General features: G+C 45.5%; 2 protein-coding genes across 9 annotated transcripts in view; one reads left to right on the plus strand and one right to left on the minus strand.

The window, feature by feature from the left end:
- On the plus strand, nucleotides 1–14,607 carry Mog (myelin oligodendrocyte glycoprotein). Of its 3 annotated transcripts, NM_022668.2 has the most exons (8): nucleotides 4,375–4,544; nucleotides 6,309–6,656; nucleotides 9,437–9,550; nucleotides 10,407–10,427; nucleotides 10,716–10,736; nucleotides 12,898–13,014; nucleotides 13,295–13,315; nucleotides 13,843–14,605. In NM_022668.2, exons 1-8 carry the CDS (start codon nucleotides 4,463–4,465, stop codon nucleotides 13,854–13,856), a joined length of 738 nt encoding a protein of 245 aa, NP_073159.2. In that variant the 5' UTR covers nucleotides 4,375–4,462; the 3' UTR covers nucleotides 13,857–14,605. The 3 variants fall into 3 exon arrangements, with proteins under 3 accessions (XP_038954342.1, XP_006255929.1, NP_073159.2); XM_039098414.2 differs by having other exon boundaries at nucleotides 1–5,894; nucleotides 13,295–14,607; XM_006255867.5 differs by having other exon boundaries at nucleotides 1–4,544; nucleotides 13,295–14,607.
- Zfp57 (zinc finger protein 57) overlaps nucleotides 12,456–20,290 on the minus strand; it is a 19,916-nt gene continuing 12,081 nt past the window's right edge. For 5 of the 6 annotated variants that reach the window (XM_063279194.1, XM_063279195.1, XM_063279196.1 and 2 more), the window contains 4 exons: nucleotides 20,129–20,157; nucleotides 18,589–18,695; nucleotides 17,214–17,364; nucleotides 12,456–15,904 (listed from right to left, as the gene is read on the minus strand). In XM_063279194.1, the coding sequence (XP_063135264.1) occupies nucleotides 14,853–15,904; nucleotides 17,214–17,364; nucleotides 18,589–18,606 (1,221 nt within the window). In that variant the 5' untranslated portion in view covers nucleotides 18,607–18,695; nucleotides 20,129–20,157 and the 3' untranslated portion in view covers nucleotides 12,456–14,852. The remainder of the gene's footprint in view (nucleotides 15,905–17,213; nucleotides 17,365–18,588; nucleotides 18,696–20,128; nucleotides 20,158–20,290) is intronic. The other variant, NM_213565.4, reaches the window with a different exon arrangement.

The following is a 20,290-nucleotide window of genomic DNA, read 5'->3' on the forward strand; positions in this document are numbered from 1 at the left end:
CTTTCTTTCTTTCTTTTTTAAAGTTTGTTTTGTTTTACTTGGGGTTTTCTTTTTTAGGCCCAGTCTGTCCCTGACCTGTACTTTGTAGCTAAGTATCCTACTGCCTTTACCACCAAAAGCTAACACTATGTATGGCTTGCACCACCTTTCCTGCCCTGCTGAGGAACTTTGAAATGTAGCATTTTAATCTTTAGTAGATGCCGTGGTTTGAATAAGAATGACCTCCCCCCCCCTCATAGATTTGAATACTTTGTCCTTTGGAAGTAATGCTAATTGATAAGGATTGGGAAGTGTGGCCTTGTTGGAGGAAGTCTGTCTCTGCAGTGGGCTTTGGGATTTCAAACGCTAAAGCCAGACCCAGAATCTCACTCTCTCCTGCTGCCTGTGGATCCAGAGATAGAGCTCTCAGCTACCCTAATTGCCTGTGTGCTGTGGCCAATGCTACCGCCATGCTAGCAATAGACCAAACCTCTGAACCTGTAAGCAAGCCGTGATTAAATGCTTTTTTTTTTTATAGAAGTTGCCACTGTCTCGGCATCTCATCACAGCAATGGAACACGGACTGAGACAGTAGAATGGAACTGATTCCCACCCCCTGATTTTTCTACACCATCTTTTTTTTAAAAACACAAGAAAATGAAAGTGCAGCCACCCATCCACTTTCACTGCAGCAAGCACACAAATGCTACATGATTGCCGCTCTTCACTTAGATCCATTAAACCCACGGTATAATTTCCCTATGTTTAAAAAGAAAATTGTAACAAACTAGTGAAAGGGAAAGTAGATTAATTTAAAGTTTAGCCAAAGTACATGTATGGCCATCTTAAAGTTTATGAAAAGCCGTAGTGTAAAGGGTCCATGGTTCCCCCAAAGAGTGATACCCTGGCTCAAATAGTGTGTAAGTGAAAAGTGTTTTACTCTGTGGAAGTCCACCATGCTGGGGTCTCCCATTACCAGAATAGAGAGACACCCAAGTGAGCTCATAGGCCTGATTTAAAGGACATTAGGGGAATTCCAGGGTAGGTGACCTATATGTTATTCTGTTGGGTCCATCGCTACTGACATTCTAGAACCATTGCTGGGGGTGGAAACTGTTGCTAAGGAAGTCTGGAAACTGTTGCTAAGGAAGTCTGGAAACTGTTGGTGATCCATTGTCCTTGCCTCAGGCCAGATGGTGGGGCAGTCTCTGATGGCAGGGCCTGAAGCCTGTGGGTTTTTTTCTAGTAACTGATTTGCCTGGGCCTGCCTGGATTTAGGCATAGTCTCCTAAACTGCCAGTTTGAAGCCTGTCGTGGAGTCAGCCCAGCCTTCTCAGTAGGACAGAGGCTAAGACTGTCCAGTTAACTGTGACTCTGGATAACTCGTCCTTTCCTAGGAGGAAGGGGACCTTCTCAGATGTCTCTTAGATAATTTCCCTATTTGAGTCCTGGCTGAAGAAAATAGTGTCTTAAAGGTCCCTCAAGCTGCAAAACAGAGATGGGTTTTATGGGGTGTAATATTTCGACCCTTTCTAAACCCAGTAGAGTTGTTTATGCATAACTCCATTCCTTTGGTGGTCGAAGAGCTCGAGTTTTTGTGTCTTTTATCTGGAGGTCAGCTTCAAGACCCTCCAAATAGTAACTGTGAAGTGGAAACAGATGACACTCTGACCGGCCAAGCATTTCTGTAATCTCAGCGTTTGGGAAGCAAAGGCAATAGAATCAGGAGACCAAGGCTATTCTCAGCTACACAGTGAGTTTCAGGACAGCCTGGACTACTTGATACACTAAAAACATAACAACAACAAAATGTCAGTTTGCTAGCTAAATGGAAGTGAGGCTTGGAGAACCGATGCTTTCTACCATGTGCCTGTTTCTCAAGCACTCATTGGGTAGGAATTGCATCAGGCTGGTTCACGTCGGCATCATTATTTCCCAAGCAGGCCTATCCCTTATGAGGCTTCTGGCTTAAATGGGGATAGCCTGGACCTTTAATCTATCAGTCACTGAATCCCAGTGGACTCTTAGGATTCATTCAAGCACACAACTGTGATTCAGGCAGAGTAAACTTTATAGTTGTGTGGTCAGGGCTTCAAGGTTCCTTGCTAGATAGCAGTTAGCAGATTGAAAATAATAGAACTGGATTCCCTCCTTCACAATCAACATCTTACATAAAAACCAAGGACTGGGAACTTCAGTACCCTAATTATGGGTCAGAGGATTGCCATCTGAGCCATTTCTGTCCCTGGAAGAAGATTGGACACACTACACTACCCAGGAGATCATTAATGGATACCTTTCATACCCTGCTTCCTGGAGCTCTGAACGCTTTAAGATTTTATTTTATTAACTAAGCACAGCACATGCCATACTGCTAAATAGTTATTAGTTTAAATTAACTACATACATTTTTCTATTTCAGCCTGGCAGATTACTTTTTTTTTTTTTTTTTTTTTTTGGTTCTTTTTTTCGGAGCTGGGGACTGAACCCAGGGCCTTGCGCTTCCTAGGCAAGCGCTCTACCACTGAGCTAAATCCCCAACCCCGGCAGATTACTTTTTAATGGGAGCAACCGAAATATTGTGGGGTGCCTGCTTAGACAAATACAGAGAGTTTGTACAACGAGATACTGTGTAAAATAACAAGGCTGTTATTAGAGTCCTGATAAGGAAAGATCAATAAGATATATTAAAAACAAACAGAAATGCAAATTTAAAATGACTTTGAGATTTCTATCTCACCCCAGTCAGAATGGCTATCATTCAGAACAAAGTTAGCAATCAATGCTATCTCAGCCATAAGAAAGAGGCACGTGCACAGACATGATAATAATAACAACAGGGGGCTGGAGAGATGGCTCAGTAGTTAAGAGCACTGATTGCTCTTCCAGAGGTCCTGAGTTCAATTCCCAGCAACCACACGGTGGCTCACAACCATCTGTAATGGGATCCGATGCTCTCTTCTGGTGTGTCTGAAGACAGCGACAGTGTACTCATATACATTAAATAAATAAATCTTTAAAAAAAAATAACAACAATCCAACCCAATTCCATGTTTAAGAAATAAAATGAGCCACACCTGGCTTAATGGCATAGACCTATAAGCCTAGCGCTTGGGAGACTAAATAGGAGGATCCTGGCTTACAAGCCAGGTAGGATCCTGTTTAAAAACCAAAAGGTCATGTTTTCATATACCAGTTTCAGCTGTGTACATCTGCACACCGGATCTGTTCCCAAAGCCCATGGTGACTGACAATTGCTGCTTCTCCTCCTCCTCAGTGCTGCCTCTCTGGGCACAAATGACAGTCGGCTCCTAATGTCTCCTTTGTGACTTCCTCAGTATACTCTTTGATAGCCAGGCAAAATGACTCACACCTGAAATCCCAGCACCATAAAGGCAGAGACAGGAGTCTCCCTGAAAATTTGAGGCCAGCCTGGGCTACAGAGTAAGACCTAGTCTCAAAACCAAGCAAACAAACAAACAGATAAACACAAAACCACCAACTTTCAACAAGAAAAAAATTGCATGCATCCTTTGGCGACAAAAAAGAAGACACTGGGCATTGTGGTGCACACTTTTAATCCCAGTAATCAAGACACAGAGGCGGGGCTGGAGAGATGGCTCAGTGGTTAAGAGCACTGATTGCTCTTCCAGAGGCCATGAGTTCAATTCCCAGCTACCACATGGTGGCTCACAACCATCTGGAATGGGATCCGATGCCCTCTTCTGGTGTGTCTGAAGACAGTAACAATGTACTCACATATCTAAAAACAAATAAATCTAAAAAAAAAAAAAAAAAAAAAAAAAGACAGAAGCAGGTGGGTCTCTGTGAGTTCAAGTCCAGTCTAGTCTATGAGTCAAGTTCCAGGGCAGACAACCATAGGGAGACCTTGTCTCAGAGTTGGGTAAGGGAGGAGGAAGAGGAGACTAGATTAGGGTATGGTGATTATAGGTGGTTTATCGTCTAGTAGTCAGGATCCATAGTTAAAGGTTGTCCTGTGTGCTATAATTAGTTTGTCACACACAAACAGAAGATAGATGCAGAAAGTCAAGGCTGAATGCTTTTTACTTTTTAATCACTCTCCCCTAGATAGTTTTTGGTGGCAACAAGAATTAAACAAGCCTCACACACTTCATCACCAACTAGCCACGACATGCCCTTCCCAAGACTAGATCCGTGGAGGGGAATAGAGAAATGCCCAGTACCAGGCAGTCGCTGCTCCAGTGCTGTGAGGGGTTGGGTCGGGAGGCAAATCCTGGTCAACAATGGATCTGTAGTCCTTTTGTACAAATATCTGGCAAGGGTGACGTGGGGCCATTCCTCAGGGCACAGCTGTGGTAATGCTTACATGGAGGTTGGGCTTGGGCAGTAGTGCCCTCCCAGATTCTCCCTTCAGGCTTCTTGGGGTAAGGGACATGCAGCCAGAGGGCCTTAGCTTGGCCTGATCCTGCTGTCAGGGACCCTGTCCCCAGTAACCATAAAGATGGCCGGTGTGTGGAGCCTTTCTCTGCCCAGCTGCCTCCTGTCCCTGCTCCTCCTCCTCCAGTTGTCATGCAGCTACGCAGGTAAGCATGCTCCAGCCCTGCAGAAACCCAAGAGCAGAAAGGGAGTACCCTTGGCTAACCTCCTCTATTATCCTCAAATGGCTACACGAACTTCCTGTCTACACTTGGGTCTGCTGGCACGGCTTCTCTCCTTAGAGACCTTCCTGACTTCTTGGAGAATAAAATCCAAACCTTTCCTCATTCAAATGGTGATGGGAACCAAACTCAGGGCCTGGTGCAAGCTGAGTTCTAAGCTCTATCTATAGCACTAACTTCTTGGAGTTACTGTCAGAGTTAAGTGAGAGTGTTTTGGACTTTGCACATTAAGGCCATGCCTGTTTGTAGTAAATCTCAGTAAACGTTTGTTGAGGGTTGGTGAGATGGCTCAGTGGGCAAACATGCTTGCCTCTTAGACTGGATGCTAACATGAAACAACGCAAATATGAAAAAAATAGAAACACATTGAGTTATAGCACCGTGTTATGTTTGAGAACTTGCTCTGCAGAATAAGGCAGTGATACGTTTTTATCCAGGAGGCTGTTCTCCAACGAGGAGAAGAAATAAACACTAGACAGAGTTCTACCTCAGGGAGCCATGTGATTGACAGAGCCCTGGCCCAGGCACCTTCTGTGGACACCCTAGTACAAGGAAGAACCCAGCTTGCTTGCCAGTAGCCTAATCTCACTAGGGAGATGTTCAGAGAAGGTTTCAGAGCTGGGATGAGGTTGAAGATACAAAATGAAAAGAGACTTAATAAATAGGGGTTAGAGAGATGGCTCTGTGGTAAAGAGTATTCCTTCTCGTACAGGAGACTGGTTTTTTGGTTACCAGTACCCATATCCACGGGGTGGCTCACAACAACCTGTTACTATCTGGGGAGGCAGCTATCCCCAGAGTGTGTGACTTCCTCAGTGGAGAATGAGATGTGAGGAGAGAGGGCTGGGAAGCATTTAGAAGCCACATGACAAGGAGGAGGCAAGCATCTGAGCTGAAGGGTCAGAGATGAACGTAGCTGATAGACAAGTGGAAGTCACTGTCCAGAGGGTTTCATGTTAGAGCCTTCTGTCCTAGACATTCAGAACATATCTTTAAGTAGAGACTGCAAATTTCGTATTTGTTTAAAGTTAAAGAAAAAAAAAAAAAAAGCCCTACCGAGGCTCGTGAATTCCGTTTAAAATTCCTAAACCTGGCATGGAGGTGAGCCCTTGTAATTGTAGCATTTGTGGGATGGAAGGAAAAGGACCAAGAATTCAAGTCGTTCTCAGCTACGTGGAAGTTTAAGGCCTGCTTGAGCCATGAGCGCCGTGTCTTAAAAACTGAAGAGTTGATTCAACAGTTAAGTACGCTTGCTGCTCTTGCAGGGGATCCAAGGTAAGGTTCCCAGCACCATCCTCTATGGGGTAGCTCGAAGCTACCTGTAACCCCAGCTCCAGGGGACCTAACAGCTTTTTACAGATTCTAAGAGTAGTCACGCAAAGGTGGCATACAGTCACCCACACACACACACACAGACACACACACACACATATACACACACACACTTTAAAATAAAACAAATCACTGGATATGGTGGTATACAGCTCTGAGAGGCAAGGGCAGGCAGATCCCTGTGAGTTCCAGGCTAGCCAAGGCTACGTAGTGTCTCAAAAATAAATAGAATAAAAATGAAAAAATCATGTTTCCTTCCCCTCACTCTTTTTGGAGCGGCTTTCCTATGATGGATGAATTTGTCATATCTGATTCTCGCTTTTTTTTTTTCTCCCTCCCCTTTGGTGTCTTGGACAGGACAGTTCAGAGTGATAGGGCCAGGGCATCCCATCCGGGCTTTAGTTGGGGATGAAGCAGAACTGCCGTGCCGTATATCTCCTGGGAAGAATGCCACGGGCATGGAGGTGGGGTGGTACCGTTCTCCCTTTTCAAGAGTGGTTCATCTGTACCGAAATGGCAAGGACCAAGACGCAGAGCAAGCGCCTGAATACCGGGGACGCACAGAGCTTCTGAAAGAGTCTATCGGCGAGGGAAAGGTTGCCCTCAGGATCCAGAACGTGAGGTTCTCGGATGAAGGAGGCTACACATGCTTCTTCAGAGACCACTCCTACCAAGAAGAAGCCGCCGTGGAGTTGAAAGTAGAAGGTGAGTCCTCCGAAGCCATACGCAGTATGGACTGTGGGGTAGTTGACCTCCCTTCATCCTCCAATCACCCAGCTGAGGTCTTTCTACCCAAAGACCTCACTTCCGAGATCGATCCCAAGGGGACAGACGCAACAGTAAACAGGGCTCTTATGCTGTGGCTGTTGGTTATCTCGTTATTTGAATCAGGAAAGAAAACTAGAGTCGAAGCCCGTTCTCACGGCTAAGAACGTGACTTTTTGGTATCTAAGGTAGACAAATGCTCCTGCACTTCAGTTTCTGTTTCTGTTTGGTTTTGAAATGATGCCTTTTCAACATGTAGCCGCTGGCTGGCCTAGAACTCACCCTATAGACCAGGTTAGTCTCAGACTCAAAATGGTTCTCCCGTCTCTGCCTCCTAAGTGCTGGGAGCTGAGATTAAAGGCATGTGATACATACATACATAAATATATACATACATACATATATATATATTGGGCAATCCTCCAGCCTCGGTCTCCTAAGTGCTGGGACTAAAAGCATGAGTCACCAGCTCAGCTTAAAATGATCGCTTTAGAAACATACCAGATAGCTTGGGTGCTTCCCTCAAGAGCTTGTTGAGTAACATAAGCAAGCCATAGAATATAGGGAACAAAAACATATCCCTGTGTTTGAGTGTATAATTACACACACACACACACACACACACACAGTCATATATATATATATATGCACACTCAATATGTATATATGCATATACGTGTGTGGATTCTATGGCAGGGATATAGTGTGTGCGTGTGCGTGTGCGTGTGCGTGTGCGCGTGCGCGTGCGCGTGCGCGTGCGCGTGCGTGTGCACGTGCGTGTGCGTGTGCGTGTGCGTGTGCACATGCGTGTGCGTGTGCACATGCGTGTGCGTGTGCGTGTGCGTGTGCACATGCGTGTGCGTGTGCGTGCGTGTAATATATGGCAGGGCTAATTCAGTTGGTAGAGTTCTTACCTAGAATGGAAGTAACCATGGGTTCAGTTCCCACCACTGCCTAAACTGATCTTAGAACCTGAAGCCTGTAACCGCGGCTCTTAGAAGTTGAAGTCAAGAGGATGAGAAGTCAGACACTAACCTCCAATATGAAACTGCCTCAAACCAAACCAAACCAAACCAAACCAAACCAAACCAAACCAAACAACCAAACCAAGAGGCTGGGAAGATGGCTCAGTGCTTAGTAGCTTTTGCTGCTCTTGCAGAGAGAGGTTCAGAGTTTGGTTCCAGTACCCACATAACCCCAGCTCTGGGGGATCTGACACCTTTTCTGGCCTCCAAAGACCAATACCCAACCCCCAAATATAGACCTAAATAAAAATTAAGCACACATACACAGTGGTGGAGGAGACCCGTAGCTTCAGGACACTGCTTTGGTTTTTAAGATATTTATTTATTTATTAATTATATATAAGTACACCGTAGCTGTCTTCAGACACATCAGATCTCATTACAGATGGTTGTGAGCCACCAGGTGGTAGCTGGGAATTGAACTCAGGGCCTCTGGAAGAGCAGTCAGTGCTCTTAACCGCTGAGCCATCTCCCCAGCCCTCTGCTTTGTTTTTCTAACTTCATTTTTCAGTGTGCTTTGTGTTGTGCGGTGGCCGACTTTTGGAGTTACTCCTTATTATGTGTCCTGCCTCAGAGTGGTTAAAGCATGGATAAGAAAACAGACAGGGAGCGTTGAAAGTTAACCGCGATGTAACTGAAGAACAAAAGTGTTGTGAGCGCCGGGCCTCTGACCCTTTCCCTTCCTCCCCAGCACCTGCAGTGTGAGCATCAGACAATCCATCATCTCTGTTATCTGAGGTGGGGGTGACTGTTGCCAGGCTGAGACCAGAAGATGCATTGTATGCCCAGTAACAAAGCGCTATTTCTAGAGACAGCTTGCAGGGACATGAAAATAGCTGTGTGCCACAGAATGTTCTTCAGACAGCTGGTTTTTTTTTTTTTTTTGGTTGGGGAAATTTTACTCACACACACAAAAAAAATGTGGAGGGTCAGAACTTTAGCATACAGATTTTTCTCTCTTCCTGATGAACAAATTCCCAGCTCATCTGCCAACTCCAGCACACTCATTGAGACTCAACAAATTGCAAGTAAGAAAGGTGGGGGTGGGGGATAATGTGGCAGAACAGGCATTATAAACTGTGCCTTGGGGGAGAATGCAGTGTTTTCCTTCAAGTTGGTTTCCACATTCCAAATTCCTCTTGTCAGCTCCCGGTTTGCTTGCCTGACACACACACACATACACACACACACACACAGACACAGAGAGACAGAGACAGAGACGGAGAGACAGAGACAGAGAGAGTGGTTGGAGTTCCTTTCAAAACATTGAATAAAATTTGGGGAGTTGTAGCCCAGGCCTAAATACCCAGCATTTGGGACGTAGAGGCTGGAGGACAAAGAGTTCAAGGACAGATTTGCCCTGTTTAAAACGAAACAAACAAAAAACAATGGCCACATTATCTCTTTTAGAAACAAACATACTTTACCAGCATTTCCATTCTATGTTACCTCCTACCCCTCACCCCCCAATTTTATTGAGACAGGTCTTGCAGGCTGGCCTGTGAGTTGCAGCAATCCTCCTGCCTTAGACTCCAGAATGCTGGGATTAGGGGGTATGCGGCACCAGGCCTGGGTGTGTCAGTATTTTTAAAATCTTGATGTTGGTTCCTTTATTCAACCCAACCTCCTGTAGCACAGGCTCTGTACAGGGTGTTGAGGAATTGGTCTGCGTGATGTGTTCCTTCTGCCTTTCAGATCCCTTCTACTGGATCAACCCTGGCGTGCTGGCTCTCATTGCCCTTGTGCCTATGCTGCTCCTGCAGGTCTCTGTAGGCCTTGTATTCCTCTTCCTGCAGCACAGACTGAGAGGTATGGGTCTGTCAGGATCCTTTCCTGACTCCTAGGGACAGTTAATCCTTAAGTCTTCTCAGATCTGAAGTACATAACAGGTTCTGCTGAACAATCTACCTTGCACCTACTTGTGAAGTAAGACTGACAGCCTCGTTGCTGAGGAAGAAATTGTATCGAGGGGTGGTTCAGTGACCTGCTCAGATGACATGTTACAGGCAGTAGAACTCTGCCCTTCTAGTCTTTAGCAGCCTCATGAAACTGGGCGAGTAGACAGTCAGATGTAAAATACTACGCATTTGAAATAAATAAACCCTAAGGAAGGGCTGGAGAGATAGCTCCATGGTTAAGAGCAATTGTTCCTCTTCTAGAGGACCCTGAACCCACATCAGGGAGCGTACAGCCATCTGTAACCATGATGTAATAGCCATCTAGCTCCATGGGATCCAACATTTCTGGCTTCCTCAGGCACCTGCAGTCATGTGCATATACCTACATCCAGACACACAATTAAAAATTAAATCTTACGATTTTTTAAACTTTCGAATTTATTTTTGTGCATGCTTGTCTATGTGTGCCCATGTGTTTATAGGTGCTGTAAGAAGCCGGGAGAGTGTCAGAGACCATGGAACTGGAACTATAGGTGGTCGTTAAGGTGCTCAGTTCCAGGCTCTTGTGGTCTTCCATTATTTCATTCAGACAACACCCACAGACAGAGGCTGAATTCTTGGTTTTAAATCTAGAGTTCTTCCTACTCTCCTAAGACACTCCCAGGCCATCAAACAAATCCCCCACACAAAGGTCAATGGTGCTGGGTGTAGAAGGGTCCTCATTTTGTCAGATCAAGAACTAAAAAACCTGCCCTTTTCTATTTTAGGAAAACTCCGTGCAGAAGTCGGTGAGTTCCAGGCGCCCTCCCTCCCCGACTCATCTTATCTTTTAGCTTAACCAAAATGTCCTTCTCTTCAGACCATTTCTGCCTCTCCCCCAAAGCTCCGTGCTCTCTCCAGTTGGGAACTTTAATATTTAAAACTACAGGTGGCTCAAATTTAGAAGTTGTTTGACCTGAGTTCGGTTTACTTTTTTGTCAGGGCTAGAACCAGCCTTGGGGGATTTAGATAGGTCCAGGGAAGGAACTCCCTCCCTCTCAGCTCCTTACTGAACCTATTCTTATTTGTCCTTTCAGAGAATCTCCATCGGACTTTTGGTAAGTTCAGACATATCCCAACCTTCCCAAGTCACTGTGGGATTTCACTAGTGGCCTGGGGGATGCGGGGGTGGGGTGGGGGGTGGAGACTAGGAACAGTGGCTTTTTGTAAGGCTCCCCTATATCTCTTTTCTTTGAATTCAAGATCTACAGGAATGTAGCAAACATTTATGTACCATATTCCAATGTCAGGCCCTGCGTTGAATTTTACAAATTGTAAACTTATTATATACATAACTATCTATATCTATCTATATATTATTTTATATATATATATATATATATATATATATATATATATATAAAATCTTTCAAATTATAAAAAAGTGGTTAAAGAAATCCTTTGCACATAAAATTGTTTTCCCGATGGGAAAATGAAATATACTTCAATAAGACACCGTCACTGGGCCTAAAGACATGGCTCAGTGGTTAAGAGCACCTGTTGCTCCCCTAGAAGACATAAGTTTTTTTCTCCTGACCCCGCAGCAGACAGCTGTACGCACAAGGCGTACATATGTAAGAAAAAATAATTTTTTTTTTTTTGAGATATGGTCTTGCAACGTAGCCCTGGCTAACCTGGAATTCGCCATGAACGATAGGCTGGCCTTGAACGCACAGAGCTCCACCTGCCTCTGCTTCCCCAGTTTTGGGATTAAAGACATGTGCCACCATATCCAGAAAATTACGTTTAAAAAGTCATCTGCTATACTTTTAGGGCAGAATTGGTCTTCAGGAGTAGAGTCCAAGCACACGATTCATCAGGGAAGGTTTCTCTGAGGAGAAAGTAAAGCCTCACTGGTTAACTTTTTTTGAATCAGGGTTTCATATGGCTATGCTGTGTGTGTCATGATAGCCTTGGGCTCTGATCCTCCTGCCTTCAACTCCCAAGTGCTGATAATGTGCACATTCAACCATGCATGCCCCAACTAGAATATGAATTCCCCAGGAATCAACTTTGCCTTTTATTCACTTCAGATTGCAGAGCTCCTAAGGCCACCACCAGCAATACCCAAATGCTTGTGGAATGGATTCCATACAGCTAAAAAGCAACATTAGGCAGAGAACGGGAAATCTGTGCTCTGATCAACCTTCCTAAACACAAACAGCCTTTCCTTCTGCAGTCATATGTAATCCTGTTCAGCTCTCCTGGTACTTGGCACACTCAGTAGGTTCCACCGTAGCACTTTAGTGTACGGATGTCACACATGTAGTCTTTGAACACATTTTATTACCCGTGTGTGGAGGTGGGTGACAGAAAGTGCTCACAGAGGTCAGAGGGACAGTAAGGAGGAGTTGATTCTCTCCTTCCCTCGTGTGGGTCTGGGGATCAAACTCAAGTTTAACAGCAAGTGCCTTTATCAACTACGCCATCTCCCGGATCCCATCCCATCCCATTTTGTTTTGAAGTGTCTGTCTCATGTATTTCAGGCTGGACTCAAACTTGCTATGAAGCCAAAGACTGTCTTGAATTTTGATCCCCCTGCCTGTACCTCCTATATTCGGGGGTTATAGGTGTGAGCCGTACATGCTGTGCTAGGAATGGAACGCAGAGCTCTGTGCAAGCTACAAGAATATAACCCTACAAACCGAGCTGCCTTCCCAGCCCCCAGGAAGGGGCTAATACCAGTTTTTGACTTTTCATTTTTGCTATTTTTCTCTTCCCTTCGAGACTTGAACTCAGTAGTGTGTCTGAAGACAAATGCAGCCAGCGCACTCATATAAATAATAAATAAATCTTTAATAAAAAGGAAACATTAGTGAAAGCAGGGTTGACAACTTGTAATCCCAGCACCTGGAAGGCGGAGGCAGGAGGACTTCTCAAGTTCAAGGCCAGCCAGGGATTGTACAAGCAAGAACCCCTCTTCAAAAAACACGCGCACACACACAAATGCTAGAAGTGGGGGCGAGGGAGGGACAGCGTGTGGCTGAAGATCAACAAAGCATGAAAGGGTCACACCACCCATTGTCTTCTACGATAAATCGGTTAAAAAGATACAGCTAAATTCAATCAGAAGCTAAAGGAAGTAAAAGCAAGGCGCACAATGTACCTCATCTACATTCATGGACTCTACAGCTTGTCCTGGCTTTGGAGGCTTCAAGTGGGTGTGGCATGAGCGGCTGTGGCATAGAGGGAAACACTCTGTTCTGCTTTACCATTCAGATCCTCACTTCCTGAGAGTGCCCTGCTGGAAGATAACACTGTTTGTTATTGTCCCTGTTCTTGGACCCCTGGTTGCTTTGATCATCTGCTACAACTGGCTGCACCGAAGACTGGCAGGTGCAATGTCTGGGCAGCAAACAGGACCACTGTGGGGCGGGGGGGGGGGGAGGGGGGGGAGCTCAGGCAGACCAGAACGGGAAAAGAGTGGAACCAAGGTTCTAGATCCCAGGGCTGAGAATCTTTTTGCTCTCTCTACTCTCACCATCAGAATCCTCAGGAAAACTGAGGACCACTTACTGAGATGCACAGGCCCCTTAATGGAAAAGAAGGGTTGTCTGAGGAGGTGGGGGGGAGGCTCCCACTGGTCACCCATCGACTCATTTCTCTTTGTTTACAGGACAGTTTCTTGAAGAGCTAAGTAAGTTCTCCCTAACGCCCCTCTCCATTCTTGAGACATCTCATTACGCAGCCCTAGAACTCACTATGTAAACCAGACTGGTCTGGAAACTATGGCAATCCTCTTCTCAGCTCCAAAGTGCTAAGGTCATAAGCAAATACCACCGAACCCAAGTGTTTTTTTCCTTCTAAACTGATCAAAAATCCAGCAGAGGAACATGGTCACTGGGGGACCATAATCCCAGGGAGGGCTGGAATGATTCCTTCTGTGATGGAAAAGGGAAGGGAATTAACTGTTAAGAGACACCACTTTCAGCGCCAGAGAAGCTGCTGAGCCACTCCACTCTTACCTGTTGACTTGATAGCCTTTAATGCCCCACAGCCAGAATCCCATTTCTGTAGCCTCCTTTGACATTCTCCCTAATAGTTAGCCTGACTGAACCTCACCTCCCTTCGATAACATGACCCCCGTGAGCTTTCTACCTCCTAGGTTCGATGACTTCAAGAACCCACTGGCAGATTTTTTAAGTCACTTGTCTTTCTTTCTAGGAAACCCCTTTTGAGTGATGGTGCATCTTCCTGGAGCGAAGGAAAGCCTGGCAGGTCCTTGGGGATGTCTCTCACTGGCCTCTCTGTTATGGACACATTCCAATCTACATCTACAGAAACACTCGGGATCCTGAGTAGAACTTGATTTTCCTCCCACAACTGTCTTTCTTTCCTCAGCTCCTTCCTCTAAATCTTTTTTGACTCCTGTCTTAGTCTGCCTCTAGAAAACACCCCATGACTAAGGCCAGGGAGTCTATCAGGAGACACCTATGTACCAGAGTAATACAGGAGTGATTCTGCCAACCAGGACACCCAGCGCTTCAACATTACGATCTACAGAACATCAGCTCTGCAAATGGTGGATATTTCTTCCAGAGCCACAGTCTTGACTGGGAAGAATATCAGTGGGGAGAGTAAGGGGGTGAGGGACAGAAGAACCCACAACATGAGGGAAAGCTAAATGAGCCAGGGTATGAATATGGGAGCCTGAACCAAAACCTGGAGATTAAAAAAAAAAGTCAAAAGAATACTGACTGGATCAGAGCAACACCATCTTGCTTTGGCAGCCTGGTGGGAGGACCTTGAGAAGCAAGGGTCGAGAACTGGGTCTGTTCTCTCATTTTTCTCCTATCTTATTTGAGTACCCACTGTTTGGTTTTTTTTTTTTTTTTCTTCTTCGTTTTTTCAACAATTACTACTTGGTGGTGTATCAGACACAAACAAGCTAGGTGCTAATTAATAATAATACAAGTTTCTTTGTGCACACTTCTCTTTCTTTCCTTGTCTCTTTCCTTCATCATCCACTCTTCTCCTTGCTCAAGCCTCCTGATGCCAGAGGTCGATCTTCAGGAAAAACCAAATACAAGACCTCAGTTAGACCCCACCCTCACTTCTTTTAGTTTTAAAAATTGTATTTATGCTGTGAGGTGGGGAGAGGGGGTCGTGCACGGGCATGTGTGAAGCCAAGAATTAGGTTTTTCCTTCTGCCACAGGGGTCTCAGGGTTCAAACTCAGGAGAGGTCAGAGTCGGTGTCAACCTCCATCACCTCATCACTCCCAGACGGGCCTTCTGTTTCAGAACTATCACTGCTTATGCGTTTCCGTCTTCTCTTCCTGGATTCCCTTACTTTAAAAATATTTCCCAAGGGTTCACGAAGATAGCCAAGCAGATGACCCAGGATTTCCCAGCATTTACTGAGCCTGATTGGTCTTCGGGAGCACAAGTGATTCAGCAGGCTCTCCTTCCCCCTAAAGGAGCTGTCGCAGACGGGGCAATTGTAGATCTTTTGCATCCTGAGTGTGTTGGACGAGTGGGACTCTTTGCAACAGAAGTGCTGGTTGGGTTGACGCCGGAAGTGGATCTTGAGGTGGTTCAAGAGACAGGTTCTCATGGTAAAAGTGATCCGGCAATAGGGACAATAGACCTTTTCTCTTGGGCGGGCCACTGTAACTGAGGTGGATCTGACCTCCAGGGATGAAGCTCTGCTGCTCCGTGCCTTAGCCCTGGCCACTGGTCCCTGGATCACTTTCAGATGCCTGAGGGCTGGCGCTGGGGATTCACGTGTTGTAGGTGGAACCCTACCCTTCTGCTTCTGGTTGCTAGCCACTGGCTTGTTTTGGTGTACTTTCACGTGGCTGCCAGCCACTGGTTTCTTGTTTTGGTGTACCTTCAGGTGGCGGTTGACCTCAGACTGATCCCGGAAGCACTTTCCACACTCAGGGCAGGAACGGGGCCTATAACCTACGTGAGCACGTCGGTGACGGCTCAGTCCAGAAGCATCACGATAAGTCTTGCCACAGAGATTGCAAAAGAAAGGCCTGTCTCCGCGATGCTGGGGCTTATGACCGAGGGCTTTGCGGCTTTGCGGCTTTGTGACCGCCAGCCTCCGGGACCTCACAGGAAACTGGTGATTAAAGAGGAAGGTGTTCTTTTTGAAACATTTGCCACAGGTGAGACAGAAAAAGAATGGTCCACCTTTGAATACCCCTGTGCAAGTGGAGGACTTATCATCATCCTTATCTTTCAGATTTGGGTTAGGTTCTTGAGGTTTCTTCTTGCTTTCTGTGACGGAAGAGGGAAAACACACAGTTCACTATGAGAACGCCAGCACAAGGTTTGGTTCAGTACAAACCACTTTCCCTTTTCCCAACCTTTAAAATGTAGTAGTAGCAGCAGCAGCAGCAGCAGCTAGTAGAATTTCATAGGCATCTTCTATAATCTCAAATATCTAAATACCAACTTACATCTTTGGAATCCATCTTCTCACTCTCAATATTATGCATATTCTCACGGATACCCCACAGATAATGAAGCAGTCACCCGCCCCTCACCCCTGATTACAGGGATGTAAAAGTACAAAACATTAGAGGGAGAATTCCCTACTGGAAGACCACATTCACATAACTTTTTAATATAGATTATAATTATCCCATCTTTCTAGTGTTTTAGTTTATTACTGTGTCTACCTACTATAGAAAACGGAACTCAGGAGCTGAGGACATAACTCAGTAGCAGAGCCCTTGCCTAGTATACGCAAAGCCTGGGGTTCAATCCCCAGCTCTGTAAAAACCAAACCCAGATACATAGGCTTCAGTGTGGTTGGAACCACCTTAACAAAGTACTTCCAGATAACAGAGAACTCACCTGGGCAAGCAAACCATGCATACAAGTGCTCTACCAGTGAGCTACGTCTCTCGCCCAAGGGAAGACTATTGCATCACGAAAATTGGGAGTAGAAAATGATGCTTGTAATTGTTAATAACCTAATTGGAGTAAGAAGCAACACACCAGGACTGTCCGAGCTGGGAAGAATGGTCAACCTAAATTAACATTCCTCTCAATTCCTTAGCTCTTATCTCAGGAACAAGCCTATCCTTCTCCAGGTCACATTGTCAAACTTGTTTCTCCACTTCTCTCCGGAAGAACCTCTTAAGTGTTTTGCCTGCTTGTATATTTGATGTACACTGTGAACCACATTCATGTCTGGTGCCCATGGAAGTCAGAAGAAGGTGTGTGTGGGACCCTTGGAATTAGAGCTATGCCTGTCTGTGAGCCACCATGTGGAGCTAGAAACTAAACTTGGGTCCTGTGCAAGAACAAGTTACTCTCTCAACCACTAAGCCACCTCTCTGAACCCATGTCCAGGCTGGCTTTAAAGTTACTATGTAGCTGAGAATCACCCTAACCTGGCCTTCTACCTCCATTTCAAAGCCTAGCTTGTCACCTGAGTTTTTATTTCTTTTACTTTTACCCCTGAACTTTGTGACCCAGATCTTTCAGGCTGACTTTGGTCTATCTGAGCAGAAAACACCAGCCATATTTTCTAAGGCTATAGGACAGGGAGAATGCTGAGGGAGTCACAGTCTCTTACCCACAAATGTCAGGTTCTTGAAGGTTTCTGACATCACTTTTTGGTAAAGGGTCTTCTGTGTAGAAGTCAGATATTCCCATTCTTCCTGGGTGAAAGACACTGCCACGTCCTCATATCTGACTGTTGTCCTTAACGCCTTGGCAGACTTAGACTGTAAATACAGAGACTTGAAGTGTCTGCTCAGGGAGTTTTCAAGTCCCTAAGCCTCTGAACTATCTATCACATCTGCCTTGGCAATGCATTCAGGTCCTGACCATAGCCCAAATGCATAACCAAAAAACCCTGCCGAGTGTGTAGCAAAACACATATTACAGATCCCCTTAGCCGATCCCTAAGGATGTGGTTTTGCTTTTATAAACACGGTACCCCTGAGCTTCCCTGCCAAGAGCTTTCCCAAGGCACTAGGCTGCTCCTGGTCACCAGCTTAAATAAAGGACTATTGTTTGGCCGTATGTGTATGCTGGTGTGTAAGTTTCTCACTTGGACTATAAAATACTAACATTTCTTAAGATTTAGAGAATTCAAGCCCAAGAGAAAAATAATACCATGAAAGGTTATGGGGGAAAGGCACGGAGTCAGGAGCTGTGACATACGGAAAGCAAAGGATGGTACAGAAAAAGAAACCCTCTAAACTGTGAGAAAGAAAAGTGTTGCTATTTTGACAAAACCCATGAAGGATTCCAAGGTGGTATGGGAGATAAGAGAAGATCTTGCAGTTCCTTTTTTCTATTTTTTGGCCTGATCCACAGGCAGGTAAAAGACGTCAAGAGGGTCTAGGGCCTACCACTTCTTTACCCGGCCATCTCCCTTCTGCTGTTGGATTTCACTGGTAGTCTCTCCGAGTTATACACGTGTGCGCCTTCCTCTATTTTCTTCTATCTACACTTTTTGAGAAATCTCTCACTGAATCCGGAGCTCACCAACTCGACAAGAGTGTCTAGCTAGGAAGCCTCTGGGATTATCCTGCTGACCTTTCTTTCTTCCGTTTGTTTGTTTTAACGTGGGGACTGAAGATTCCCCCATTGAGTCTTCAACTTTGTGCAACAAGTACTTTACAACAAGCCGAGCCGTCTCCCCAGTCCCTTCCACCCCAGCCTTCCTTTGGGGTTTCTATGAAGCAACATGTCTTTAGTGGGGTCCCTTTCTACTTTTAGAACCTTCTGGTCTGGATCCTAAAGCTATTTCTCAAGAGCTAGGCGACTGTAGGGTTCCTACAAGGGCCCCAGAATCTGACAGTGCTTCCTGTAACCAAAGTATCTACTCTAAAAGAGATTGTCTTCCTTGACCATTCAACGGTCCAAACAAATTCTCCTTTCACAATCAAAAGCTTTAGTTCCCTCAAAGCCCAGGCCACGGAGTTCAGGGCTCTGGTTACCTGTTTCTTAGCTGCCATTGTTTGGGAATGCCAGGCTGGTCCTAGGTGTTTGACTTCTACTCCAGACTGCTTCTAGCCACTATTTGTTGGTGCCCACTTCTAGAAATCTAAGGTTTGAGGAAAAATATATAATGTCAGCAAAAGTAGAGAGCAAAGGAACAAGTTCTTCCGTAACACCCAGTCGCTAGCTTCCTGCCCTGTGATGGAGCCTTCTTGGAGGTGCCAAGTGAGGTAAATTGGTTCCATTTTCACAAACTTGAAGTGTAAGCATTAAGTCATCCATTCCAGGACGTGTGGTCCACACGGCAGAGTGATGTTTAATTCTAGACTCAGTAGCACTGAAAAGCACATACCTGGATGTGTCGTCACATACCACTTTGAGAGTCTGTCTCTTCAACCTCTCTGGCTTGATTTCACAGTAAGGGACCAGAAGTCAAAACACACATTCTGTGATTTGAATGTGTGTGTGTGTGTGTGTGTGGGGTATCCTGGGGCTCAAACCTAGAAGCTTGTGCCTGCTAAGCAAGTGCTCTACCACTGAGCCTTAGGCCTACCCCAAGCTCTATCACTTCAATGTTTAATATATAGACACCATATTTACAACGGAGCTAGTCTCTGATGACCTCGCAAGCTGAAAACATCATTAGGTCAGAAATGCAAGCAACCCGCCTCACAGCTTAGTAACAAAATACACTGTAGAGTATGTTGTTTCCTTTCCTGATCTGCGGCTGTCTGGAAAGTGCAGCTTGTGGCTACTACCTAGCATAGAAGAGCAACAGAGTATCTATCTATCTATCCCTATGTACCACATAGTACTAGCCTAGGGACAAGTTAAAGCAAACCCCAAAATACAAGTTGTCTGAATGAATAGGCAAGGCTTTCCCGTCACTTTGGATCATCTTAAGTCTTGGCAACATGAATCCCGTATCTCTCATACAACACGGCGATAACCACCCGCCAGCATTTAAGTTCCTTGTTCACTCGGAAATTTTTATTTCTCTTTCTCCTCTATAGAAGGCACAGAGACCTGTTGCCCTTTCTTTCCCTCCCAATTCTTCCGCTAAGTGAAAGTACCAGCGAGGAACAAGGCATTCGGGGAATTACTAACTCTGACCCCCCCAAAAGGTTACCAGAAAAGCTGCATTCTAGGATCTGAGGTTGGCTTTAGTCCTTCCTTCTGTCTCACCTTTCCTTACTCTCCCGTTGAAAAAAAACCACATTCCAAACAGTGTCTTCCAGGGCCTGTCGAAACCGTTGCATGCTAGTGTTTTCCAAGACCTGTCCCTAACCATTCTCAGCAAAGACGCTCTTATCATCAAGTCTTCACAATAACATGAAGATGTGTGGTAACCCAGCCTGCTACTCAAACCTCAGGAAGGCTGAGACAGGATCTCCAGGACGGCCTGGGCTAGGTAAATCATCATCATCAAAAACAGCAACAGCCGCACATTCACAAAGGACGGTCTTTGATAGAGATAATAGGCTGCTTAAGGGGAATGACAGGTGTTGCGCACCTCCTCCCACCTCCTTACTCATTTACCTGATTGTTCTTTTCTGGTCCAGGAAGCCCTAAGAATGCAAGAAGACCGAATAAGACTTGGCTGTTGATTGGCAGGTCAGGTCCTGTCCCTCCCAACTCCCACCCCGCTGGCATGGGAGATAGGCCAGGCCTGGCCTCACCCTTCTGTTGGGTAAATTTCTG

Source organism: Rattus norvegicus, chromosome 20 (assembly GCF_036323735.1).
Source record: "Rattus norvegicus strain BN/NHsdMcwi chromosome 20, GRCr8, whole genome shotgun sequence".
In the NCBI taxonomy this organism is placed as follows: domain Eukaryota; kingdom Metazoa; phylum Chordata; class Mammalia; order Rodentia; family Muridae; genus Rattus; species Rattus norvegicus.

Coding starts and splice junctions, on each gene's coding strand:
- Mog (XM_006255867.5), top strand. CDS start 4,463: ATGGCCGGTGTGTGGAGCCTTTCTCTGCCCAGCTGCCTCCTGTCCCTG. Junction 6,657..9,436: donor CGTGGAGTTGAAAGTAGAAG/GTGAGTCCTCCG, acceptor TCTGCCTTTCAG/ATCCCTTCTACTGGATCAAC. Junction 10,428..10,715: donor AAAACTCCGTGCAGAAGTCG/GTGAGTTCCAGG, acceptor TTGTCCTTTCAG/AGAATCTCCATCGGACTTTT.